Source organism: Psammomys obesus, unplaced genomic scaffold (genome assembly GCF_907164565.1).
Source record: "Psammomys obesus unplaced genomic scaffold, mPsaObe1.curated_primary_1811, whole genome shotgun sequence".
Classification (NCBI taxonomy): domain Eukaryota; kingdom Metazoa; phylum Chordata; class Mammalia; order Rodentia; family Muridae; genus Psammomys; species Psammomys obesus.
The window spans coordinates 11621125-11639551 of NW_026592732.1; the positions used below are offsets into that span (position 1 = coordinate 11621125).

Sequence of the window (18427 nt, forward strand, 5' to 3'; positions counted from 1 at the left end):
CCACGCACGTAGCCGTGCCCCTTGGGGGCGGGTCAACTGGCATTCGCTCCTGAAGTCACCCGCCGCGAAGAGCTCGCGCGAGATTTCGGCCTTGTCTAAGGCAGGCGCCTGGGCTCAGTGCGTTCTTTTTGGCGCGGTGAAGGAGGTAAGCGGTTGTTCCTGTGCGAAGGCGGTCTCTCTACCGCGGCTGACCCCATGGGGGACACAGGGGTCACGGTCACCACGGGCCGGGGCGCCTTGGGCTGTCTGAGCGGAAACGGCGCTGTTGTTGGTTGAGCAGCGGAGCGGGCTAGGCTTCGGGCCCCCGCAGGCCGCGAAGGGCTTCCTGACGCTGTTGGGAGGCGACAAGGTGTATCTGGGGAGGAGGGCTTTCTTAGTGTGTAAGGGGCCATGTGCTGGCTGCCCACATCTCTTAATGTGCTTTAAAGGCTCGCCCTACGTACTTTTTCTGAGCCGATAGCCACTCACCACGTGGTTTCCAAAACGTGCACCTTCAGAGTTTGAAAGATAGGTTTCTACAGTGTAGCTTGCAGTTATCTAGAGTTACCGTCGGTGCAGTCATGTGAAATTTTAATTTTGATGAGTTAATGTAAAAGTAATTCATGTGTAGTGGGTATTTGCCAGCTTAAGGTCTTGGTCACCTGTTTTCTTACCCTTGAAGGTTCTGATTAGTTACAGGATTTTTAAATTGCCATGTGGGTACTAGGAATCTAATTTAAGTCCAGTGGAGGGCCACCAGTACTCTTTAACTGCTAAGCCATCTCTCCAGCCCTATCGTAACCGTTCTTGTACACTGTTGGGACTCTACACTATTACAGGCTTGTGGCTATCTTGAGCAGTTGTAATTTATCTTTGAGACACTGTATAGTCCATCTGCCCAAACTGATACTCTTGTTCAACTCTCCTAGTGCTAAGGTGGCAGCGAACATTGGAATTAATGCTATATTACTGTGTGGCTGGTGTTGGTGGTTAAAGCCAAGAGGTGCTCCTTGGTGTGCATTTCGCAAGCAGGGCGCATCGGTATGTGGTTTCCTTCACTTGTAGGTGGGGAAATACTGTGTGAATGTATGTAAAGTACATACATGAAAGTACCCAGGTAGTCAAAAGGAGCCCACCATCTGATGCAGCTGGAGTTAACAGAAGGGCGAACCCAGAGGGTTGAAAGTTTTTAAAAGCAGATCTGAAGTGTACTGTCCACAGTACATGACTAAAATTTGTAATTGCAGAAAACTGGGGAAGGCAAAGTGATGGCTCAATCAGAAGTGAGTTCTGATGACTCCATAACATCTGATAGAGCTGAGGATATTCGAAACCAAAGGTAAGGGAGCTTTTGGGTCCATGTGTTTCTTTCAAAATGTTCAGTATATCATGAGACAGCATCTCGATAGGTAGCCATGGCTGGCTTCAACTCAAGAGCTGGATTGAAGGCATGTTCGTAACACCCTGGGACCCAGTATGTTTCAATGATGGGAAGTTGTTGTAATGCTTGTTAGAAAAGGAAATAGATAAACTGGATTACCATTTATCTTTCAGGCTTGACTAATACAGTTTTAAAAACTTAACTGCAGTTGACTCTGAGCTTGAAAATGTAAAAGTGGAATATATTCTATAGTTTTCTTTTAGATAAACTTTTTGGAGATATTTTTCTGATTAATTACATTGGCCCATTTTTGTCTAATAGTGGAAGCTTTAGTAGTTAAGTGGAGCTTTTTTTGGGAGATACATTTTAACAAGCTTTGTTTTAGATAAGACAAGGACACAGTGGTTACCGGGTACTGAGTCTGTTTTAAAATATTTGTTAAGATTTTAAGGAATTGGCTTTGGGAGAAATGTACGTTGAATTTTTAGCATCTTTTCATGAGTGCATTGCCTACACATAGTCTTTCTGGTCCTCTCAGGTTAGTAGATGGTGTTAGAGTTCTGAAACTCGGGTGGGGATTATGTCTAGTGATAATTCAGTAATACAGTCTAATTTTTATTTTAGTGATGACTCATCTGATAGCAGCTTATTTAAAACACAGTGTGTTCCTCCATCTACACAAAAGCAAAGAAACTCCACTGTAAAATGTGTTACTGCACCTACAAGTGTTGAAACTGATTCATCAAGTGACTCGTCTTTTGAACCAAGGCCTTTGACTTTAAGGGCTATTTTTGAAAGATTTAAGAACAAGAAACGGAAAAAGAGAAAAAGAAAATATAAGCCCAAATTAAGACCAAGAGGAAGACCACCTGGAAGCATTAGAAGAAACATTAGAAGGTCACAGATAGATGTGAAACAGATTAAAGACAAAGGAGCTATGTTCCCATTCTTAGAATCTGAAAATGGAAGAAAAGCTTTACCTTGGAAGAAAATTTTAACATATGAGGTGAGCTGTTTTTATGAAGGTGAATATGGGAAAACAGAATGGTTTGTTGGCCATTGTCTGAGGGATACATGGAAGTTTTGATGACTACCATGTAAGGTCAGGATAAATATCACTGTAGTGTCTGAAATCTGCACAGGCATGCTGTTAGTGGAAGTACAGATTTACAGAATGGTATTGCAATCATTTCTTAATATTCAGAATCCCTTCAATGTCACTACACTGAAGTACACCACACCCAACTTTCTTAGTTGCCTTCAAACTTGTCATTTCAGGGTCAGCAAGTGTAGTATCATTCCCCCTCCCCTCCCCTCATTCCTGGTGTAACAACTCTTGACTGTCCTAGAATTTTGTAGGCAAGGCTGGCCTTGAACTCACAGAAATCCACCTGCCTCTGGCACCTTCAGTGCTGGGATTAAAGGCATATGTCATCATGCCTGGCCTATGATGTCATTTCTTAATACCTAATTTCAGAAGTATCTACCCAGAAAGGGATGGAGAATAGGACCATGAAGGATGGTGCTTGATAGCTGGTCATGTGCATTGTAGTTCAGGAGCTATTGCTGAAGGAATTGTACCACCTGTGCAATCACTGTACAAAACTAAGCAGTACCTCAGTTGAGATCTCATGTGAAGTGATTTTGAGCTGTCTCGTTGGCAGCTAAAGCTTAACTAGGATAAGGGTTGTACAGATACAGCTAAGAGTATTTCCAGAAAACCCAAGTTAAATTCTTAGTACCCTACCTACATGGTTGCTTCCAATCATGTAACCCTAGCAGTGCCCTCTAGTGGTTTCCAGGGGACCAGATTTGAAAAAAAAAAAACAAACAATGTAAATGCTGTGTATGTGGTGATTCTACTGTAATTCCAAACTTGGATAGTGAAGACAGTACCCAAGAACAAAGCCCTTGGCACAGTTTCAAGCTTGTTTCTAATGAATACATGTTTTAATATTTAAGGAATTGTATGTTCTACCTTGCAGCAAGCTGTTGCAAGAGGATTTTTTCACCACATTGAAAAACTCAAGTATGAGCACCACCTTACAGAATGCTTGAAGCAGATGCATGCTGGGGAGGATTTAGAAAAGGAAGACCTTGACAGCCGTAGACACAAGTACATGGATGATGATGGTCCTCTTTCTCCTATTGAAGAGTCATTGTAAGTTGGAACTTGAAGGGTTATTCAAATATCTTACTCCAAATTTAACTATTTTAAGACTGTCTCACTGCTGTGTAGCTTTATTGGGTCTGATTTACCAGCCTCTACTCCCAGGTGCTGAAATTAAAGGTATATGCCACCTATAAAATGTGCATCCTATTAAATTTTAAATAGTAATCATAACTTCATTTAGGATTGTTTAATCATAAGCTCATTTAGGATTGTTTGTTTAATCTGAGGCATATGCACATGTACAGGACAGCTTTGGGAGGATGTTTTCCTTTGACTAGGTTTCAGTAGTAACTACTGCCTTGTGACACATTTTATTTAATGTTACAGAACAGAAGATGAGGCAACGAATCCTGAGTCTGAAAGTGATATCAAATTGGTTGTAAGTAGCTGATTTTTATTCGAGTTATAAAATGGTAGAAGTTGTATTTTGTGTTTAAATTCCATTTAAACTTCAAAAAAGCTTAATGTGGGAAAGGGAAAATGAATGCTATGTTTAGAGTTTTTTTTTTTTTAATTTTATTTTTCATTCATAGTTTATTCATTTTGTATCCCAGCTGTAGCCCCTTCCCTTGTCTCTTCCCAGTCCCACACTATGTTTAGGGTATTTGATTATTGAGGCTTTTCTTTTTGTGATTATTTCTCTTAGCCCCACTGTTGGTTCAAAGCCTTGTCTGTGTGTTTACATTATGACATTGCATATTGCTTGGGTTATATAATCTTAGCTTTGGTGTGTAGAATGTTGTGATCCTGCATACAGGTATGGGTACACTTATGGCTAAAAGGCAGTCTTTTGTCTCCATTTTATGAGAGATAATTAACTCTTGACCACAATTGAATAGATTAACCTGCTAGCATGGGAAGAGAGTGTAGATCATTTGGACCTGGAGTTACACACATGTTGTGTCCTTAAAACTGAATCTTAGTCCTGGAAGGAAGAGAAGCCAGTGTACTTCACCACTGAGCCATCTCTCCAGCTCCCAGGAAAATACATTTAGCTAGTCTGGTGTGCCCTCTATATAGGCTGTCAAATGACAAAATGGTGTACTGAGGAGTAGATGTAGCATTCACCCACCTGTCAGTGGTGAGTTTAGTTACTAACTAATGTTTCTATTAAATGCAGGAAGATAGCTGCTTCATAATAAGCTCAGAATTCCCAAGGAAGAGAAATTTAGAACAAGAGAAGAGTAAGAAAGAATTTGGATTCTCTAAAAAATCCAAGGCCAAAGATACCACACAGCACAGAACAGGCTGGAAGACAAACATGTGAATACCAAAGAAGGTAAAGAACACAGGTGATTGTGTACACCAGCTAGATGAAGAAGAATAAAATCATCTTAACCAATCTGGGGAAGAGGATAACATTGCTGGGCAAAGCTAATAAAATTTTATGAAGTACTTTCTTTTCAGTGCTTGATTTCAGAGTAAAAGACCCTATAGGGATTACTATAACATTTAAAGCAAATGTGATTTTGATTCTAATTTCAGGAACCTTGGTCCAAACATTTTTAGGAAAGAATTGTGTCTATTTTTGGCTGTGTGTGTGTACTATGCATCCTGGTACCCAAGGTCAGAAAACATTAAAGCCCTTGGAACTAGACTTATAAAATGGTTATTAGCCAGCCATTGTGGGAGTGATGGGAACTGAACCACAATCCTGCAAGAGCACTCTTAATCCTAGCTTTTCACATACCCACACACAGCTTCTTGATGCTACTACCTGTGTGCCAGCATACGGCTAGGTTGTGTAGATCTTGAGTGACCTGTCTTCCCCTAAGATACTATGAATGTTGCTACTGTTCATACAGTGGTCACAATTGTAAACTGTTTCGTGTCAGATATGGATGCATTCCTTTGGCAGCACTTGTGTGTGTTTTTGTTCAGCTAGTGAACAAAGGCAGCTTGGACAGGTGCAAAATTAAATCCTCTTTTGCAACCCAGAACTCATTGTTCAGTATGAGTTTTGATACATTCAAGAAGGAATATAAAAGAGCACAGGTATTCTATTGATGAGGTTGATTTCTAGCAAAATGCTAGAAATGTATGTGTGTGTGTGTGTGTGTGTGTGTGTGTGTGTGTGTGTATACACACACACTTTATAAAGATGTCTTAAGATAGGCATAGTGGTATACAAGGCAGGTGGATCTCTTGAATTTGAGGCGAGCCTGGTATACAAAGTGAGTCTAGGTCAGCCAAGGCTACTCAGAAACCCTGTCTCCATAAAGAAAAAAAGGTATGTTAGATGAATATTCTCTCTTTCAAGGTTTGTCTTGATTATGAAGTCAGAATTGGAAGACACCCACGAAGGGATGCTTGTTTCAGTGTTGTAAGTAGCATATTGTCAATTTGAACCAAGATAGGTAGGTTTAGCAGAATAATGCAAGAATAAACAGTGAAGGCTGTAAGGTCATATACATAAGTTAGGATCTTAAACTTTCTCATACAATGGTAGTTTTAGAAGTATTAGGTAACTACAATAATACTGTTCCTAAAGTCTGATTGCACCTTTTTAGCCTCTCTTATATATAATGCTAAAAACAGCTTGTTAAAGAAACTTTTCCATGTGGTAAAATAAGTATTTGTGAACCCGGCACTGTAAGAATCTTAACCTTGAGCTTACTGTGCTAGCCTACTGTTCTCAGGTGATTTCCTTAATCGCCTGTTTGTAGATACAGAGGTTGGCTGGAGAGCAGGGCTATAGTTGTTCTTATTTTGAGGTCTATCCCGATGGGGCTTCCCTAGTAGCCACACATCGTTGGAAACGCCTCATATAGTAACTTGTGGTTTCCTTGACTCACGGGACTGTTTATTAGATCTGTGGGAAGGAACTGCATACAAAACAAGTAACAAAGTGTGGAACACTAATGTATATCACTTGGGATTTTTTTTTTCCCCTTCAGGCAGTGCATATCCTTCATAAAGATCCGTATTCCAAGTGTTAGGTGAGTTTTGATGGTACTGTATGTCATCTTGGGAAAATAGAGTTGCAGTTCAGATGATGAATTAAACTGTTCAACTGCTGAATGATACAGACATGAACTAAAACTTAATTCTGACAGAACTGGCTATAGCTATTAAGTTGGACAGGAGTATAGTTTTTTATAACAGGAAATTCTGTCATACTTTTTAAAGTCTTTTACTGTTCTTTAGGAATGAATATGATCAGACTTCAGAGATGTTGGTAAGTAAAACTAAATTTCTGTTTTTTTAGTTTAAGAAATTAAACATCTAAGTCCAGTGTCTCAAGCTCCAGATCTAAATTTCAGCAAAAGTATTTCTTTTGTCTGTACAGACTAGAAAAAAGGTTTTCTAATTTGTGCTTATACATCATTCAAATGGCAGATCAAAGTGGTTAGAAATGTTCATTCAGTAGTTCTTTTTTTAAAGATTCACCATGTACTAGTGTGCTTGTCCCACACTTGTAATCTTAGGAGTTGGAATTCTGAGATGGGAAGATCCAAGTTTGAGATCAGCCTGGAAATGGGGAAACTTGACTGTGTAAATGGCTCAGTGGATAAGTACTATAAATCAAAACCCTAGCAGCCAGGCAGATATATATGATAGCCAAATCTGGAAACTCAGGCTTCAGTTAGAGATATATCATTAGGAGTGATCAGGGAAGGTATCCCCCAAGAAGAGTATCTTTTATTTGAGTAGGTCTCCTGTTTGTTGTAATTCAGGATTAGGAATTGCACTGCATGGTATCTGCACTCAGGAGTTCTTTCCTTCTGGGTGTTCAAAAGACAGTGCGATAGAAACTCACTATCTGGCATCGTTGGTTTCTTGGCTTTGTGCATGTTAAACCTGGTATTTCTAATGATACAGTTTATTATATATATTATTTGTGGCTGTCAAAGCAGTATGTAAGTTGGGTCTCTATGGTTTCTGGTGAATAACTGGCTTTAAAGCTTGGTGGCAAGTGTTACCTGCTGAACAAACCACTCCTTTTCTTCCTAGGGTGTCAACTAGTGAAGCCTACGTTAAAATGGTAAGGCGTTGTTTCTGTTGCTTCTAACTTGAGTAGATGCCTAGTGTATAAAAGACTTGGGAACCTTTACTGAGCCTCATTGTACATAAGAATGGGCACTGTTGGTCAGTGTCCAGAATTGGTCATTGTGGCTAAATTGACACAGGTCATGCTTCCATCACAGTAGATAAGTTGCAGTGGTGACAATGAGACCTGTAACACTATTGAATGTGTAGATGTTAGTTAATTCATCTCACAATACTTTCTATTATCAGTCTTTTAGGTTTCTAAATTGAAGACATCATCAGAAATCTTCCGGTAAGATGCTAACTTTAGAAGAACAGCATTATAAGTTAGGTGAAGTCAACTACCAGGGTTGACAATGATACCAGTGACAGATGTTGTGATGATGGGCAAAATGTTCAACTGCTCTGAGTGGGCTGAATGAAAGTAGCCTTTCTGAACATCTACACTGGGTAGGTCTCTACAGATCCCATGTATGCAGGCCTGGGGACTCCTTTAACCATGGGAATCCTCTTGGGCTTACAAGACAATCTTGGCTTCATGTAGCCCATCTGGTTCTGTGGTTATTAATATGCCCTCATGTAGAAATTTTTGTAATTATTTTATCATATGAATTTGAAAAACTTTCCCACAGGTTGAGAACTTTGAAGTTAAGCCAAGGATAAAAGAATAAAGGCAAGTAATAGTCATTTTAATCATGTTACAAAGTAATGGTCATTACCAAGGCTTTTAGAATGCAGTTTCTCATTTGCTGTGGACATGACCATAAAAAAAATCCCATTAGGTTTTTTTTCTGTGTGCTACTTGGCTAGCAGTTAACCTGTTGGGGACACTTTAAATCTTTTCCAAGTAACTAATGGTAAGTAGTTGGTTGCTCAGCTGATTATGCCCATGTTCTTCTCATGCAGGGCACACTGGACCATCTTTGGATAGGTATACATGGACCATCTTTGAGGTAGGTAGGTATACGGGAGGCAGGTGGTAAAGGTCATTTCAAAGAGGGCTTGTTGGGCTTTAAGACCAAAAGCTCTTAACGCTGTGACCAAAGATTGATGTTCTTCACAGAGCAAAACAGGCACTTTGATAGTGCTGTGTTTTTCTATGAAGATACATGCATCGCCCTGAATCACAAGTTTCAAGACTTAATTTATGGCTTCTTCTCAGCCCTAAAAAACATAATGACCTGGATGGACAGCAGAAGAATCATCTATAAACAAAAATTTATTGGTTTTACATATAAATATATCTAGCTTTATGTACATTAAATAAACTAAAAGAAAACCCTTTACACAGTTTGTGAGAAGTCAGCATGTGTATTTGGCTCGAAGTTTCTGTAGTGTTTCCTGCAGAAGGAATGAAGATTAAATTCAGGTTTTGTTTTAGTTTGTGTCTTTGTTAGTGAAACATTGGCTCCTACTCACCTTATGAAATTCTTTTGCCCTTGCTGTACTTTGGTCACCGACCTCTTGCTTTGCCTTTTCTTCTCTTTGCTGTTTTACTTCAGCAAACTGCCTGTATAATCTGTTAGAAATACATGAAAGTAAGTGTGGGCATGTGTGGCAAAATAAAGCAAATGAACAACAAAAGCCATACCTTAGTGCCTTCTGGTTTATGAGGGCTTGTCTAGCTTTCCTCTCTTCAGGAAGAGATGCTCTAACTTTATTCACACCTTTCAGGCGGCTTAAGAATGAACCTGAGCAATAAATAACAGGTTCTTTATGTCATGACTTTTGGATCTCTACTGCTAAACATACCTATAAATAGGTTCTCTTAAGATATTTTGGTTTGAGGGAATTTACCTTTATTTCGCATCTGTCTCTGGTAGGATTGCTCCATAGATGTCCTTTCTTTCATAAAGGAGTCTTGTGAGCTACTTGATATGGCTGTAAATTTTAGAGAAAGATTATTCATAGATGTCCAAATATTGCTGGCTGTCTAGGTAGAGACTGATAATAAAGGGGCTTGCTTACCTGAAGGCGCCACTGTGGGCTGATCCACACAAGGCTCTAATACATCTCTAATAGAAGTTTCCGATGAAAGTAGAGGCAGAAATCCACCTGCCTAATTACAAGAAAGTCTTGTTTTCCTAAACCAAATCTTACTTTCCCTCCCGCTGCCAGTTTAGTTGCATATCCCATTTCCGGTCACAGGCATTTACCTGGGGACAGCTTTGTGCTTCATTATCTTTTTCTTCAAGTGTCAGGTTTGCAAGATCTGTTTCAGCAACACTGATGTCACTGGTGCTTACTAGAGTGAGATCTGGTTCTTCCATTATACCATAGCCAGATTCTGTTTCCTGTGCAGCAATTCAAAGTGAACATAATGTTCAAGTAGCAAGGCCTTAATGAAACAGGTGTGTGGGTGTGGTGACTGCTGGGTTTCCCCTGGCTGGCAAGGTCTCAAGAGACCGTGCCTGAGACCAGCCTGGCTTTGATCTGAGACCCACAAGGGATTAAGGAGTGTATGCCATTCCTTCAGCCACAGAATGTATTGGGGAAAACCACATCTGGTTGGCTATAGCATTGGAACAACGCTGAGCTACACTTTCTAGGAAATGTTAAGTGCTGCTCTATAAAACAGTCCTTACCCAGACTGGAATAGGGATCCGAAAGGAATGAGACTCTGAGTTTGTGATGTGCTCTGCTTGTGCCAGCTGAGACATATTTGTTACAGCTTTTGTAGTTTCAGTTTTAATTACATTCTGAATGGGCTTTTCATTTTGAATGCTTAATGAATTAGGTCCATGAGTTGAAGTTTCCATCTCCACTGTACCTATATACAACTTAGAGTCTTGTACATTTTCATCTTCAATGGGTCTTTGGCTTTGTGACATTGCAACTGTCCTTGACAGTTCTTCAAAGCCCAGCATTTCTTTGGTTTCTAGTTGCTTTACTGAGCACTCACTAGAGATGGAACCGCATGGTGTGCTGTGCTGCATATGTGACTGATGAAATAGAGTAGCATCATTAGATGGACTGCAGGCTGGAGTCAAATTCTCTGTCAAAGATGGGGTATGGACACTTCTTTTCTTATTGTTTACTATTTCAGTCTGCTCAAAAAAGTTCTGGCTTTCCATGCTTTGGGAAGTACCTCTTGCTTCAATGCTATGAATACTCGGTAGATCATCATGTTGGCTTTCCTGTGAGAATTCTGGTAGAAGCTGTTGAAAAGACTGTTCAGACCCTGCATTAAAAATGATTTCACAAAGTTAGCAAAGCCCTGGATAGAGTCACATTTTAAACTGCAAACTTTTAGAAGGAAAAGTAGCTGTGTGCAAACACAATAAATTCCAACAGTCAGTGATTTGAAAAATCACATACTATATGTATCTAATAAATTACATGGTTATTGGACCCTAAGCGCATTCTCATGAGTGTTCTGAATAACAAAAATAGAATGTGGACATGTACATGTGTGTACATACAAAGTTCTGGAAGAAAGGATTATATTATTTAAGGGAACAGAACCAGAAAGGGAACAGATGAAGGGGTGATGAAACTATGCCAAAGAAATGGGGGAGGATCTTCAAGTTTATTTAGCTCTAACTTAGTCACACATACCTTCAGCAGCAAGACCCTGAGCAAGGTTAGCCTCGAGTTGCTGGTTCAGTCTTGAGTCCGAAGGCAAGCTCCTCAGTGCTGTGAAATCAACTGTGCTTGTGGATGATGCCTTAAAAACATGATTTTCAGATGAAGATTCTGAGCTCTGTCGAGAACAGTAAGAAAAAAAAAAAGGGCTGAGACTGATTCTATATTGCTAATCAACTAAATTCCTTAATTACAACCTGTAGTCATCACAAAACCATGACTGTAAAGAAATTCCATTCTAAACCAGACACCCGTCTTAGTAGCTGCTGACCTAAATTCCTGAAAAATGAGCCAGTAGCCTGTACCTTGCTCAGAATGCTTTAACTGCTTCAGTCTGCTCTGGTGTCTGTAAACCTAAACATTGATAAGTGAGACAGTTCCTTTATAGGTTTGTACAGGGGTAGAGGGACAGTGCCTCACATAGCTAAAGGGATTGAAGCAGTTTCTCACAGCTGCAAATTCCACAGAAAGTAACTGGTCTCCACCTTAAAAAAAATATCCCCTCATCTCTGTATGGCACAGCTTTGACTTGGCTTTAAGGCTGTTGCCCAGCAAGCGGTATTAATAAAATCATCTACTTATAATTTGAATTGAGTCTGGTTTTGGTTTTTTTTTTTTTTTTTTCCTCCTTCCCAGTGGCCTTAAACCGATGAATCTGTCTTGTCAGAACAAAGTTTATCTTTTCTTCTTGGTGCAGGAGAATGAACATGATGCCTTACAAACATGATTTTCAGATGAAGATAAATATCCCTAAATATTTTTTCTGACAAATAGGAACCATATAGATTAGCTATCAAAAATGTCAGTCTGTAGGACTTGGGACTCGGCATACAAAGCCCAATGGCCTCAGTTTGACCTCTTAAGATCACATAGTTTAAGAAGACTGTGCTGTGCTTTGACTTTGACATATACACCATACCGAAAGCACATGCTTGCATGTGGTACATACAATAAATGTGAAAAACCACCAGGCTACAGAATTATGAAGTTCATTTTGGGCTTTGCTTTATAACTGAAAGAAAACATTTTTAAAATCCCATGAAATCGTACTTACTAGTTGAATTGTATTTAATAGGGAAGATTGTTTTATATGAGTAAGATATTTAAAAAAAAGAATAACACTCTAAAACAGTTCTCAGCTCTTATGGCTAGAAATGAGGTTGACTGACATAAGGCATCTCTGCAGCAGGCTGGCCTTCATCTGCTTCCAAGTTCTTGGATTACAAGTGTACATGACCTCCCTGTATGTTTCCACATAAGAAAAACTTGGAAAACAGAATGTATATGTGTACACACTTAGTTGTCTAAGATTCTAATGTAATTGATCAGAGGTGTGGTGTTTATATTAGGGGGAATTTTTACAGTTTTTATAAAAGGGATAATATTACAAATTTATGCTTATAAATTTAGCAATCTACATTTAGTGTGCTAATATTTAAAACAGTAAAATATACCAAAACTGATCCAATCGAAAATGTGACTAATCATGCATATGTAATGTTAATATATTTTAATGAATTTCTTGCATATATGAAGAATTTTAGTCATTCCTATACTTTCTCCTCCTGAGCCTTTCTTACAAAAGGACCCCTCCTACTTTCATATCCTTTGTGTATGTATATGTGACCACTGACTTTACCAGGATTGCTTGCATAAGCACAGGTGGAAGGTTATTTGCTGGAGCATGAGCATCTGAAGAAAATGACATCCTTTTCTATGATTCTAATAGGCTGCCAACTTTTCTACAAAAGAAAAGACTCAAACTCGCATGGTGGTGCACACCTATAATCCTAGCATATAGGAGAGTCAGACTGAATCAGCAACATACCACGTTTCAGCTTGGACTATAAAAAAAGAACAAAACACCCGTTCATAATACTCAATGCAATGAACTTTAATGTACCTGGTAAAAGTCTTTGTTGTCTTGAGAAATTCCAGAGGATGATGACAAGTCAAAATCTAGATGTGGTTCTAAGGGTTTAAAGAGCAGACGGTGCAAGTGTGGAAATAAATGTTCTAATTCTGGAAAGTCAAGGTCCACAGCTGGAACTTTTGAGGGGAAAAAAAAGATAGTTTAAAAACCTGCAGTGAAACTTGGGAAAAGAGGGCTAAGAACATATTCTTTAGAGTGTTTAAACATTTTAGGGTGGGGGTTTGGGTGGAGCGATGACTCAGCAGGAACTCTGCTCTTCCAGAGGTCCAGAGTTCAACCTCCAGCAACAACTCGGTGCTCACAACCACCTATACTGGGATCTCATGCCCTCTTCTGGCATACAGGTGTACATGCAGACAGAGTACTCATCTACATAAAATAAAAATAAATAACATCCCCCCAAAAATAATTTTTAATACATCAGGATTACTTCCAGTTACTCTATATGCTCACAAGATGCATTCAAAGTAAGTCATGATTATTCCCAGATAGGAGAAATGGAATCTTCTAGTGAACAAAGTTAATTAGGAATAGCAGGACATATAAGACTATGAGGGAAAGCTTAGCTGTAAGAGCTCTGAGCTCTTAGCTTACTTCATGATCAATGATTTAAAACGAGAAAGGTTGTCTTCCTTGTTTCTGGGACTCTCTATACTGCTGTTGTGTGTACTATTTTATTTAATTGCAACTTCTTTTATGGAAGGAAAGAGGTAAATTAACTTCTCTAAACTTCCCAGCGAGCAAACACTCTAAATCTTACTCAGATCTCTTATTGTAGTGCATAAAGGGAGATGTTCTCTTTAATCTTCTGTTTAGGGTCTTCACGCTTATATTTTAAAAATTTATGTTCATTCGTATGAGTGTGTGTGTGTGTGTGTGTGTGTGTGTGTGTGTGCGCGCACACATGTACATGCCATGGTACACCTGCCACAGTGCTTGTATGTAGGTCAGAGAAAACCACCAGAAGTTAGTTGTCTCCTCCTACCATGTGAGTTCTGGGAACTGAACTTATTAGTCAGAGAAGTGATGAGTTGATAACAAGTACCTTTAATGCTAAGATATCTCATGGTCCCTTTATACTTTTCAGTTACAGTGTTCCCAGATGCCCTGTCTCATAAATGCCCTCAATATTACCTGTGGCATAAATAATGTATATGCCATAAGAAATATGAAGCTCAAATAATACTTAAAACTAAAAAGGCTGAAAGGTGAAAAGCTAGAAAAAGTTAATACAAATATTCTTTTAAAATAATTTTACCCTGAAAATCTCTTTTTTCAGGTATCAAATCTGCTTCATTTATATCCTTGTCTATGATCTGCTGAACATGTGTGTGATCGAATGTGCTTTCTTCCTCCGTGGGCAATAGAGATTCATGAGCACGTAAGAAACGCTGCTGATAATAAATAACTTGTGTTGAAGGAACTGTACAACTAAAAGGATCGGTCTCTTCTTGTTTACTGGTAGATTCTTCTTCTTGATGCTCGGTCTGTTCTGAAAATGACTCTGAAAATGAATGTAATGAAAACATTTAATTAACATTTATAATACAGTAATTTAACATCTTGAAACTCCCTCACATAATATGTTAGAGCAGTATATATTGTTGAGATTTGTTAAGAGGGATTTCCATTAAATAGGAAAGTGGGCCAGAGTGTACACAGGATTTTGTCATTTTTTAGAATATTAGACTTAAGGTATTCTATTTGACATTGATGCTTTCCTGTGTAGAAAAGAGACAGCTTCTTCCCCAAATATACCCCCTGGATACACATGAATAAACAATGCTTTCTCTATTACCACACTGCAATTCAGCCAGTGCTGCTCCTTCAATATGTTCACAAAGTTTGATAATACCTGTATCTGTGAGGCTTAAATCTGTGATTTCATAACTTAAGAAGCTTCCAGTAGAAAAGGTTACTGAAGATAATGGCTCCTGAGAAATCTCTTGTGTTTCAGCCTAAAATTTCAAAGGTAAATATTAGATCATGATCATGACACATCTCAAAAAAACTGCAAGCCATCAACATTGCCAGTTGTCAATTCTGAGCTCAGGTCAAGTGTAGAAACCTTCATAGTGACAAAATTCAGTACTAAAACCTTTTCATCATTGCTCAGAAATGATTGTGCGCACACACCACACACAAGCACACACAAGCATGCGCACACACACCCACCCCACCCCCACACGCACACGCATGCACACAGCCTTCTCTCACCATACACAGACCCTAATTGTTTTAAGCTGTTTTGTAGTTTGCTTCTCAGAACTAAGAAGATCATGCACCAAGCAGACCAGAAGGTCTTCTGATGCTCAGATTTGGCTATTTTCATCATTGATCCACTTCAGTAGATCTCAGAGAACAGAGGTTAAGTTTTTAACAAACTAAACAGAAATACAAAACCACACTGCTTAATATATTACACACAGAAGTATCACTGACCTTATCATCTAGCTTCACAATTGGACCCAGGTATGTACACGCTTCTTTTTCTTCTTCTGAGACAGCATGACTCAAGACTGCATGATTCTCCACATCAGATTCCTTGACTTGAACTAAAATGTGGATTGGAGGGTTCAAATTAGGGGTACAGAAAATTAAAGTAAATTTTAGTACCAGAGGGTAGCATTCCCTGTATTTCTATACCTTGTTTTTATATTTTGCTTCTTAAAACTGCCTTACCTCAGGCCAAAGAAAAAAAAGACCAGTTTATTTACTATCATGTATAAATCTCACTAGGGCAATACTTAATACTTAAGGAAAAAAAAAAAAAAAAAAAGGAATGCAGTTATCAATGCTAGTCTAGGGCTAAATTTCTTTTAAAATACTTAAATATCAATTATAAAGTTGGAAGAGTCAAAATATATCAAAATATTAAAAATGATAATGTCCTGTAACACAACTGCAACACAAGAAACTGATGCTGGAGTCAACCCTTCTCTTATGAACCCTCCAACAGGAAATCTCTCATGTCCTGTGTTATGCTTTAGCTACAACTCATATATCAATTATCTGTGTTTAATTTACGCTAAAATAAAAAGAAATCCTAGAAAGATAATGATTTAAAAAAAGAAGTCACAATGAATAAAGTAGTACTGGAGCTCTGCTTTGCAGGCCAGCAAGCGCTATTACAGCTTCACACCTATAAACTTAAAAGCAAGGAAATGAACTTTGGTTGCCACTGGGTGCTGGAATCAACTGACTTAAAATTCTTCATATGTTTACAAGTATCATGAAGCACTCTCTTGCAAGGCCAGTTTACAGAAGATAGTCTTTTTCCTACTACTGTATTCACCATGTAGCCTACAGAGTCGCCAACTCATCAAATCTTGTACAGTCCTCCTAATGGCAGTCACTTAATGAGACAGTTTAACAGTAAAAAGCTTTCCTAGCACTCGGAAGACAGAGGCAGAAGAACCAGTGTGAGTTCCAGGGCAGCCTGGTCTACACATATCCCAGCCTCACCCTCATAACTGTTAATGATTTTGTAAATCTAGAGAGCACAGATGTACCACAATGAGCTGATCCCCAACTGTCACCAAGGCTACTTACCACTATTACACAGAACCAAACAACCACTTTTTGTCCACCTGTCCTTGTGTATAGCACATCCACTCCCGAATTATCTCTTACCTGCTTCATCGTCGTCATGGCTTCTACTGTTATCCTGGGCAGGTGGTTGGTGACAACCAAATGGATCATGCGCCAGCGGGCTCCCCAGGAAACTTTGTTCTCTGCTTACTGAGACCCTTAATGGGTCTCGGCCTTGATAGAAATCTGCTTTTCCTGGGTAGAAAAAGACCTGACTCATTAGATTTCCAGCTGCTCAAAGTAAAATGGCCATTTATTTTTAGATATATTATTTTACGTGTTTGAGTGCTTTGCCTTTGCCTGCCTGTATGAATATACACTTGTGTACAGTGCCTGTGGAAGCCAGAAGGGGGCATTAAATCCCATGGAGCCGGAATTGAAATAGCTGTGTGCTGGGAACTGAGCATGGGTCCTCTGGAAGAACAGTGTGTACTCAAGCTTTGAACCACCTCTCTAGTGCATAAATGGCCACTTTATCATGTAAAATGGCTATGTAGATAATAGTTTTTAAAATACAGCCAGCCTTTTAGCATCCCAAATAAGAAGGGATTTAGAAGAAAGATTCTAAAATATATGATGGGGAAAAATATAGACCAACAGAAAATAAAGAACCAAAACAAAACTTAACTTTTAAAGTTACTCCTATTTTGTATGGAATAAAAGTAGAATGTTACTAAGGTACAGTATCATAGGAACCAGAGAAAAGTTATTTTCTGTTAACTGCAAATGTATGATCAAATAAATTCAGAAGCAATAAAATTCAGAAGCAAAAGAAAAAGGAAAGAAAAACAGAAAGAGTGAAATAGAAGAATTAAGGAAATTTATCTAGAAAACAAAGACAAAAGTAATGAACTACAAGAGGAAAAATAAAAATCAATACAGATTAGTATTTTCAACTTAATTATTAACCTATGTGCCCTCTAACTGCCCTACCCATATGAAATTTCAACCAAGCTTTGCTCTATGGATTAAAAAGCATGGCAAGGCTTTCACTTACCCCTCAAACAGCTTCCCCCCTCTCTGGGGGAAATTACATTTTTTATGAATGACTTTGTTTAGCCAGGGACACATCTGCAATCCCAAACACATGGAAAGCTGAGAACCACATGTTGGAGCAATACTGTGCGTTCCAGGCCGTCATGGGCTACACTGCAAGGCTCTGCTTCAAAAAGCCAAAAGAATAATACTGGGAATTACTGCAGCTGTCTACACACAAAAAACCAAAAAACCTCACAACAGGCAGGACTGAAGGGGAATGGAAAATGAACTGTTGTAAGAGTTCAAAGAGAGAAGAGATAGTAATTTACTGGGTTAGAAGTCCACCACGGAAGGGGTCAACTCTTAAAAAGGAAGGGGAATAACATGATTTTCCCTTTAGACAAAATAGCATTTTATAATCTCAAAAATGATTCAGTTAACTACAGGAATAAGTGATAAGCATTTCCTCACAATCATTCTGAGTCAGGTAAATGGTTTTAATTCCTGAATGGGAAAAAGCTTCCAAAGCCAGTGAAAAATCCTGACTCTCATTTCACGAAGCATATCACGTTCTCACCTGTTATAAGCAGAAAGGCACTGATTCTTAGAGGGCCCATATTTCCCCACCTTACCATATTCTTTCAGTAAGAAACAAAGGCACCTTATTTTATGGCTCGACCCCAACAGCTGAAAGTAACACTGCGCTCCTATGTACCTTTTTGTCAACAAAAAACTGATTTTTTTCCTAAACAAGATCTTTGGTAAATCTGTCAAGAAAATTATCTGGTGACTCTAAAATATAAAGATGTTAAGAAAT

At 38.8% G+C, this 18427-nt stretch overlaps 2 protein-coding genes and 10 non-coding genes across 19 annotated transcripts in view; 9 read left to right on the plus strand and 3 right to left on the minus strand.

The window, feature by feature from the left end:
* The first annotated feature begins 73 nt into the window (after positions 1-73).
* Taf1d (TATA-box binding protein associated factor, RNA polymerase I subunit D) lies at positions 74-14396 on the plus strand. Of its 6 annotated transcripts, none has more exons than XM_055615409.1 (13): positions 868-1020; positions 1227-1318; positions 1985-2366; positions 3346-3521; positions 3861-3912; positions 4654-4812; positions 5794-5856; positions 6431-6472; positions 6681-6711; positions 7488-7518; positions 7773-7815; positions 8156-8476; positions 14321-14396. In XM_055615409.1, exons 2-6 carry the CDS (start codon positions 1248-1250, stop codon positions 4798-4800), a joined length of 828 nt encoding a protein of 275 aa, XP_055471384.1. In that variant the 5' UTR covers positions 868-1020; positions 1227-1247; the 3' UTR covers positions 4801-4812; positions 5794-5856; positions 6431-6472; positions 6681-6711; positions 7488-7518; positions 7773-7815; positions 8156-8476; positions 14321-14396. The 6 variants fall into 6 exon arrangements, with proteins under 6 accessions (XP_055471382.1, XP_055471385.1, XP_055471384.1 ...); XM_055615408.1 differs by lacking the exon at positions 14321-14396 and adding an exon at positions 8587-8809; XM_055615407.1 differs by lacking the exons at positions 868-1020; positions 14321-14396 and adding an exon at positions 74-145 and having other exon boundaries at positions 8156-8809.
* Positions 5390-5517, plus strand: LOC129683086 (small nucleolar RNA SNORA40). Its single transcript, XR_008721101.1, has one exon. It is a non-coding gene; the product is annotated as a small nucleolar RNA SNORA40 (small nucleolar RNA).
* Positions 6242-6370, plus strand: LOC129683076 (small nucleolar RNA SNORA18). The gene has a single exon (XR_008721092.1). It is a non-coding gene; the product is annotated as a small nucleolar RNA SNORA18 (small nucleolar RNA).
* LOC129683090 (small nucleolar RNA SNORD5) lies at positions 6520-6591 on the plus strand. The gene has a single exon (XR_008721105.1). It is a non-coding gene; the product is annotated as a small nucleolar RNA SNORD5 (small nucleolar RNA).
* On the plus strand, positions 7221-7357 carry LOC129683070 (small nucleolar RNA SNORA8). Its single transcript, XR_008721087.1, has one exon. It is a non-coding gene; the product is annotated as a small nucleolar RNA SNORA8 (small nucleolar RNA).
* On the plus strand, positions 7591-7721 carry LOC129683073 (small nucleolar RNA SNORA1). Its single transcript, XR_008721089.1, has one exon. It is a non-coding gene; the product is annotated as a small nucleolar RNA SNORA1 (small nucleolar RNA).
* LOC129683069 (small nucleolar RNA Z40) lies at positions 7894-7966 on the plus strand. Its single transcript, XR_008721086.1, has one exon. It is a non-coding gene; the product is annotated as a small nucleolar RNA Z40 (small nucleolar RNA).
* Positions 8233-8356, plus strand: LOC129683074 (small nucleolar RNA SNORA32). Its single transcript, XR_008721090.1, has one exon. It is a non-coding gene; the product is annotated as a small nucleolar RNA SNORA32 (small nucleolar RNA).
* Positions 8507-8636, plus strand: LOC129683072 (small nucleolar RNA SNORA25). The gene has a single exon (XR_008721088.1). It is a non-coding gene; the product is annotated as a small nucleolar RNA SNORA25 (small nucleolar RNA).
* The window catches only part of Cep295 (centrosomal protein 295), a 41632-nt gene continuing 31929 nt past the window's right edge, over positions 8725-18427 (minus strand). Inside the window, exons 18-30 of one of the 3 annotated variants that reach the window (XM_055615403.1) lie at positions 16675-16827; positions 15484-15596; positions 14897-14999; positions 14300-14545; positions 13012-13157; positions 11082-11226; positions 10109-10704; positions 9680-9817; positions 9492-9582; positions 9321-9404; positions 9115-9214; positions 8943-9042; positions 8725-8864 (exon numbers count right to left, since the gene is read on the minus strand). In XM_055615403.1, coding sequence (XP_055471378.1) covers positions 8826-8864; positions 8943-9042; positions 9115-9214; positions 9321-9404; positions 9492-9582; positions 9680-9817; positions 10109-10704; positions 11082-11226; positions 13012-13157; positions 14300-14545; positions 14897-14999; positions 15484-15596; positions 16675-16827 — 2054 coding nt within the window. In that variant the 3' untranslated portion in view covers positions 8725-8825. Of the gene's footprint in view, positions 8865-8942; positions 9215-9320; positions 9405-9491; positions 9583-9679; positions 9818-10108; positions 10705-11081; positions 11227-13011; positions 13158-14299; positions 14546-14896; positions 15000-15483; positions 15597-16674; positions 16828-18427 lie in introns of those variants that run through there. The other 2 variants (XM_055615402.1, XM_055615404.1) reach the window with 2 other exon arrangements.
* LOC129683078 (small nucleolar RNA U2-30) lies at positions 15086-15155 on the minus strand. The gene has a single exon (XR_008721093.1). It is a non-coding gene; the product is annotated as a small nucleolar RNA U2-30 (small nucleolar RNA).
* On the minus strand, positions 15302-15381 carry LOC129683079 (small nucleolar RNA U2-19). The gene has a single exon (XR_008721094.1). It is a non-coding gene; the product is annotated as a small nucleolar RNA U2-19 (small nucleolar RNA).

Excerpts from the sequence above, each read along its gene's own strand:
- Taf1d (XM_055615407.1), top strand. The coding sequence starts at position 1,248 with ATGGCTCAATCAGAAGTGAGTTCTGATGACTCCATAACATCTGATAGA. Across the intron at positions 3,522-3,860 it reads TCTCCTATTGAAGAGTCATT|AACAGAAGATGAGGCAACGA; the intron begins GTAAGTTGGAAC and ends TTAATGTTACAG. Across the intron at positions 3,913-4,653 it reads AAAGTGATATCAAATTGGTT|GAAGATAGCTGCTTCATAAT; the intron begins GTAAGTAGCTGA and ends TATTAAATGCAG.